Here is a 6826-nt window from a genome sequence, read left to right as displayed (position 1 = left end):
TTAGACATATGTTCATGGTATCTAACAATATTTCATACACTGATTGTAACCACTAGAGCAGACCTGTTTTGTACACCAGGTGCCAATATGTACTATGCCCTTTTAAAGAATGAATAAGCCCCCATAAGTGTTTGGTACCAAATCTAGAAATCACCTATCTAAGCAAAGAATCTATAAATCAAGCATTTCCCCTAACACTATCCCCTCAAAAAGCAAATAGCTTGGATCCAAACGAGGAACCAAGAGGGTGACCAGCAGGCAGGGATAGACATCCCCCACCTGCTATAGCGGCATCGGGCACCACCCTTGATTGGGGTAGGTGTTTGGTCCCCGCTAAGGTGCCAGCACTGACGAGGGGGGGGGGGGGGGGAGGAGGGAAGTTTTAATGAGGAGAGTTTAGGTAAGGATCTAGTGATTATGATAGGAAGGGAAAAGTGAGAAGGGGGATCAAAATGACTGTATGTGTTGTAATGTATCATTCCCGTCCTGATACACACCCCAGCAGCACCTCCTGCATGCTGAACTCTGCACCGTCTCCAATCTCGTTCTCCACACCATACAGATTCTATAGAGATACTATTAACCCAAAAACCATTGTGATGACATTTCTTAATTCTCAAATCAACCAAAAATTGTCAACAAACGTTCGTCAAATTTCCTGAAGAAGCCAGCAGGCAAAACGCGTCGGGATACAAGACGTTTTTCTCCTTCTCTAGCATTATTATAGGGTTATTACTGTATAGTTCGCAGTTCACTTCTCCCATGAATTCGAAAATGGTAATGACTGTCTAAAACACTATGTTGTTCTGGTTTTTATATTCGAATAACTCTTTTTTGCTTTTGATAACATACTTACTACACCTAAATATACTTGTTTGCTGCTCTTAAACCCTAGCTGTCTTTGGTCCTTTTTCTTCATATTTAATCTATAGGGGGTGGCCAAATACAATTTTTAAGAACGCGATCAGCACTTGTTATCAAGTTCCTTCCACTCGCCCCCAGCAGCACATATTTGCTTTCCCCTTCTTCCCTGCCTGTGGTTTAGCCATAGGCAAAGACGCAAAGACATTAGTTGAAGCATACCCAGGACTGAGAACTCGCTCTCCCCAACCCCATGTCATAGTGTTGAGACAATCCCCAAGCTTCAGCTCTGCCACATGAGAGATTGGTGTACATAGCCTTAATACTGAGATCACTTTCACTGGAAATTAACTTTCATATTCATTTCTAGTGACAGCTGAACAAAAAAGCTCTGTAAACACATCGCTGTTCTGTAATTTGGGGAGAAGGAGCAAGCGCCCTTAGAAAAGAACAGTGGTTGTTACCGATCAGTTGTTTGGGAGAGGGTGGAATGTTTTTTTTTTATATTTATATTTTTAAAAAAAAGACAAATTTATCACATTTTTTAAGGGAGTCAAATGTGCTGCCATGATCCATAAAATTACATAATGGAAGAACCAGAATTATATAGCAGACTCCCTCTCTACCCTCTAGAATCACGACATGGGCTCAATTCCCTAAGCTTTACTGTGTGCAATTATTTTCCAATTATTTGCATCATTATTATTTTTTAACTGCTGAAAATAACCGCTGATGGCAAATAAAAATTGTTGTAACCCAATGAACTGAGCAGAAGGGTTATGCTCCAATTACAATTACTACACGACGCATAGTAATTTAAATAAACTCAGTTACAAAATTTTCCTGCACGTTTCACATGGTGGCTTATATCTATACACAGCAATCACTTCTGGTAAAGATATGGGATGTCCAACAGCAGTCCTTGAGGGCTACATATTGGCTCTTGGTATATCATACCTCTCTAGATGTACTGCCATCTGTTAAAGGAATACCTGTGTACAGATCCCGGCCCCTGAGGACTGGCGTTGGACAGCCTCGCTGCAGATGATCTCAGGCCCCTTGTTCTGTACAATGTTGTATACTTATATACAAGACTATCCATTTAAAGTTGTCATTTTACCTTTCAAGGGATTTCCATTGCAGGAAGCGGTCAAAGTACATGCTTTCTTGGTACTCTCTAAAGGGTGACCCCCGCAGGAACTCATGAAGGAGGCTGAAAAGAATAAGAACACAAAACATAAAAAGCATGGAATGGACCATTGGAACGGGCAGAACACAAAGCTTTCACAGAACTTTGCAGAGCATCTGTCAAGCTGGTTGATAAACTGACGTAGCTTCCCAAGACTTCCACCTCCTAGTATTCCAGGAGGCTACAATAAATTCATAGAATCTATTTTTTTTTTATACGTGAGTTTCTTAAAAAAAAAAGATGAATTTTTTTTATATACTGTAAACGACACGTGTTGCTCTTCGAAAGCCCCAAACTCTCCTGATATCATCATGTATGTGTTTAAAGAGGACCTAAAAAAATTGGGTGCACATTGGTGGACAGAGCCCCCTGGTATACTACGTCATGCATCTCAGGAGGCTCTGGCTGCTCCTTCTGCACATGTCCAATCTCAGTCACGCTCAGAAGGGGTTTTAACTTTAATGAAAGAAAAAAAATGTCAATCTCACGCACGTGCAGTGAGATCCGCACTCTTTTTTTCGCCCCCATCTACGTCACCCAATCTCGCACCTGCACAGTGCAAGATCGTATGAGGCACGAAAAACCAGGAAAAGGACCGAAGAAGATGGCGGCCAAAGAAGGATACTGAGACAACATGGGACCAGATCGAAGAAACTGCCTGGTGGATCAACCGATCTGCAGGATTAAAGGTAAGTGTGATTCTTATGTTTTTTAGTTTAGTTCTGCTTTAAATCAGAACTCAACTGGAATATGACCAATGTCAAACTCACCTGTATTCTTAAGGTCACTACATCTACTTTAATTCGTTTGATGGTCCCACATGTATCCCAGAGAGGACTACTCTCCCTTCCCTATCCCTCCTTCCCCATTTGTTATTTTTCTTTTACTATGTATGTCAGCCTCTGTTTAATGTATATCTGGATTTTGATATTTTTTTTTTCTCTATTGATACTATTTTTCTACCAATTTATTCTTAGTAAAAACATTAAAATATAAAACAATCCCTGTATAAAAATGATGTAAGCTGTAACTCTATATGCAGCGCTTGCTCACCTAATACAATTGCAGAAGACGTCCTTGTTGGGATTCTTTTCGAAGTTCAGTAAACATTCTTCCATCTGTGCATCAGGAATCTCCGGCACATAATCTGAAGACTGAAATGGAGAGAAAAATTAGACTTCATTTTAAGTTTCATTCTTTCAGAAACTGCTAAATTGGTATCTATGTCCCAAAGCTTGTGGTTTAATAAAGTAAATTAGATAAAATCTCCCACTGAAAAACATTAACATAAAAATGCCACAAAAGACTGTGAAACTAAATTCAAAAGGCTCTTTTGTAAATAAATTCAAGATGTAAAGTGATAAAAATGTAACTTGTAAGTTGTATGAAAAAGTATCTTCCATAGCAGTAAAATATGTTTCACTTTCTGGACGGCAAAGTGAATTTATAGGAATCTGTGCACAGACATAAAACATTTTGTTAACAAGCAGTATTAGCTTCAGGCTTTGATCAGGTTGTGGTGTGGTTATTGCCTGGGAAGAGATTCTACAAGTAGTTTCTAACTGCGGCACCCCCATAAAGAATGAATGGGGCGGAAGTGAGCGGCGCAGTACTGCTCACTGCCAAATCTGCAGATGCTAGCTCTTTAGGAACCAGCAATGCAGTACGAGCGACTAAGAGGTTGGCACTTTGCATGGTGTCAGCCGCTAGGAGTTATGTGGGTTCGTCTGCAGCTAGGAGTTATGTGGGTTCCTCTGATCCTTAGGCAGGTACAAACCTGGCCTTATAAACAAGCCATCCCTCAACTTTGCAGTTGCTGTAAATGTGAAGTAACATATTCTCAAAGATCACACTTGAAAATCTCATTTCAGTCAGTTTCTAACAGCTTAGAAACAGCTGCTGCTTGTTTACATTAGCATGCTGACAGCCTGCCAAGATTCTGTTCCTAAAAGGGAAATAGCGAATATTTTTGTGGCTCTGTAGGAGAAGAATTAATGTGAATAAAATCTAATGTATTCCAATGCTTAGTGTACCTGAGATGCTCAATTCCCAAAGCATGCACAGAAAGAAAAGGATCTCTACTTACAGAAAAGTGGCCATCAGACTCTATTGCATCCAATGGGAAAATTACAGTCACAAATCTGAAAAGAATGATTCCTTTACTTGTGTAATGCCTTGTAAATGGAGTACAATTTAAAAAGGGAACAGCAAGAATCCAAAAGCCTTTTTTCACAAATCTCACATCCATTTTTTCTTGTCATTTCTTATTTTGCTTAGGTTAAATACAGATTATTCTTCTGTATATCAAACTAGTCCTTAATTTTTTGATGTTTCTTGGTGGGAGTTGAACGTACATTTTCCACCACCAATTTCCCCACCTCACCAGACTCATTTACTTCTTAAAGGGTCCAGAAACCCAACAGTGCTGAAGAGCATGTAAAAAGTAAGTAGGTTGTGGCACTGCAGGAAAGGAGAACATGTAGGTGTAGGAGCATTGTAGTGAATGTCCCATGTGCTTCAGGTGATGGGACCGCTGCAGGTAACCTGGTCTAGAAGTAAAATATCACCATAAGCCCACAATTACTGTGTAACTCCAAAATGGCTCCTGTAGTCGACAAATACTATGATGTGGCTTCTCCATGTCTTATATATGTTGCACTCAGGTTGAAGATTATCTGTCACATGACTACTTCCCTATCAGATCCCGATTACACTGAATGTGTTCCCGAAGAGATCCATACTGGGCTCAGCCAAATACTATGATGTGGCTTCTCCATGTCTTATATATGTTGCACTCAGGTTGAAGATTATCTGTCACTTGACTACTGCCCTATCAGATCCCTATTACACTGAATGTGTTCCCGAAGAGATCCATACTGGGCTCAGCCAAGCTTGATGTGGCTTCTCCATGTCTTATATATGTTGCACTCAGGTTGAAGATTATCTGTCACTTGACTACTGCCCTATCAGATCCCTATTACACTGAATGTGTTCCCGAAGAGATCCATACTGGGCTCAGCCAAGCTGCCTGCATTGACACCAATGGTTGGGAGACATATGGCATTTGCCTACATGCCCACTGCAGTGCCATGGTGCCTCCCAACCCAAAAATTTTAAGGAACATGATTAGCATTTCCTGAATAATGACAGTAGGAAAAAGCTGGACCATGCAGAAAGTCAGCTGTTTTTAGATCAAGACATGATCCCCTGGCTTATAATGAAAGGGCAACAGAGAAGTAGAGTCATAGGGCCTAATTTATTAAAACTCCCCAAGGCTGGAGAGGATACACTTTCCACAGTGAAGCTGGGTGATCTAGCAAACCTGGAATGGATTGGGTCCAGGATTCAAGACATTTGCTAGAAACTACTTGGAAGATATCCATTCCAGGTTTGTTGGATCACCCAGCTCCACTAATGAAAGAATATCCTCTCCAGACTTGGAGAGCATCAATAAATCAGGACCATTGTGCAGCACTGCTAAGCAAGAAGCCAAGCTGTATAAATAATAATATGCAAAGATGGCCACTGTGTGTACATATACAATCACAAACTGCAAAAACAGACATTTCCTAAAACATGCATTCCCCTCCTCCCCAACACCACCAACTTAATGCTTCCTGAAAATTACATTGATCATTTATATTCATATATGGATTTAAAAAGAAAACATATGAATGGAAACTGCACATGGTGACCAGCTCAAATTGGAATGCATTTTAAATCAAGGGGAATGCAGCAATTGTTTATACAACCACAAAACAATCACTGGCTGGGATCAGTTCAACTGTGCAGTTGCTGTAGGAAATAGATTAACATTAACCTAATTAGGGGAAAAAAAAAAAATTAAAAAAAATCAGAAACCCTGAAGACTGTAAAAATCTATTTAAGTTGCAGACTCATTGAGATCAGGGACTGAACAGCTCTCCGATGTAGACAGATGACAAATTTGTTTAAACTCTTCAATCTAACCCTCCATATGGCAGTGGGAAACTAGGGCACAATTACGTGATATGAGGAAAGCCAGATAATAAAGACATGGGCATGCGTAGGCTTCAGTCAGCTGTCTGTTTTTTCGGCATCTGTTTATTGCGCATAGTTAAATCTGTCCTTGCTATAGCTAAACCTAAAGAGTTAGGGTAGGGGTCCTTAACTTGATAATACGAGGACAGAAAAAAGAAAAATGTACTGGGAAGAAGAGAATTAATAGCAAATATATCAGCAAAGCCAAAACAAAAGACAAATAATTATGAGTCTTAAAATACAATAGTAAAGTTATTTAAAACTTACAATAATAGTTTACTATTTTAAGCACCTCAGATTTCCCTTTTGGATGGAATAGGCTACTTTTATTATACAATCATGTGACGACCTATGACAAATTCATTCACCACGCTATCTGGATCCTGGTCCGGATTTAATGATACACAGCATTAGAGAAGGAATATTCAGGGTTATTCGGGTTCTTGGCCTGCAATGCTAAATGATTTCTTTTTTTTTTTTTTTATTTGTGTTTGGGAGATCTCTGCACCCATGCTCTCATTAGTCCCTTCTGTCTGTAACCTTCTAATCTTGACCCCCATCATGACACTGACATCATAAGTACGTCTCGTTCTCACTTCTACATTTCTCCAGAAATCCTGGCAATGGTGCAGGACTTGGTGCAGGACTTAAATCTACAAACTCAAGTCAAGTCTGTATTGTGGGCACTCCACAGTAAGTAAAAGGACAACAAATTCATTCTTGTTCCAAAGGTTGTGCTTTACCAAAACAACATAC

At 39.8% G+C, this 6826-nt stretch overlaps 1 protein-coding gene across 1 annotated transcript in view; it reads right to left on the bottom strand.

Annotated features, from left to right (window-relative positions):
* Positions 1-6826, bottom strand: part of LOC140323037 (G protein-coupled receptor kinase 5-like) — a gene marked incomplete in the record, with an annotated part of 48242 nt that overhangs the window by 14409 nt on the left and 27007 nt on the right. The window contains 2 exon segments of the mRNA XM_072399769.1: positions 1982-2074; positions 3104-3204. Of these exon segments, the coding sequence (XP_072255870.1) occupies positions 1982-2074; positions 3104-3204 (194 nt within the window).

This window comes from Pyxicephalus adspersus, chromosome 2 (genome assembly GCF_032062135.1).
Source record: "Pyxicephalus adspersus chromosome 2, UCB_Pads_2.0, whole genome shotgun sequence".
In the NCBI taxonomy this organism is placed as follows: domain Eukaryota; kingdom Metazoa; phylum Chordata; class Amphibia; order Anura; family Pyxicephalidae; genus Pyxicephalus; species Pyxicephalus adspersus.
This window is presented reverse-complemented; position numbering and strand designations above follow the sequence as displayed.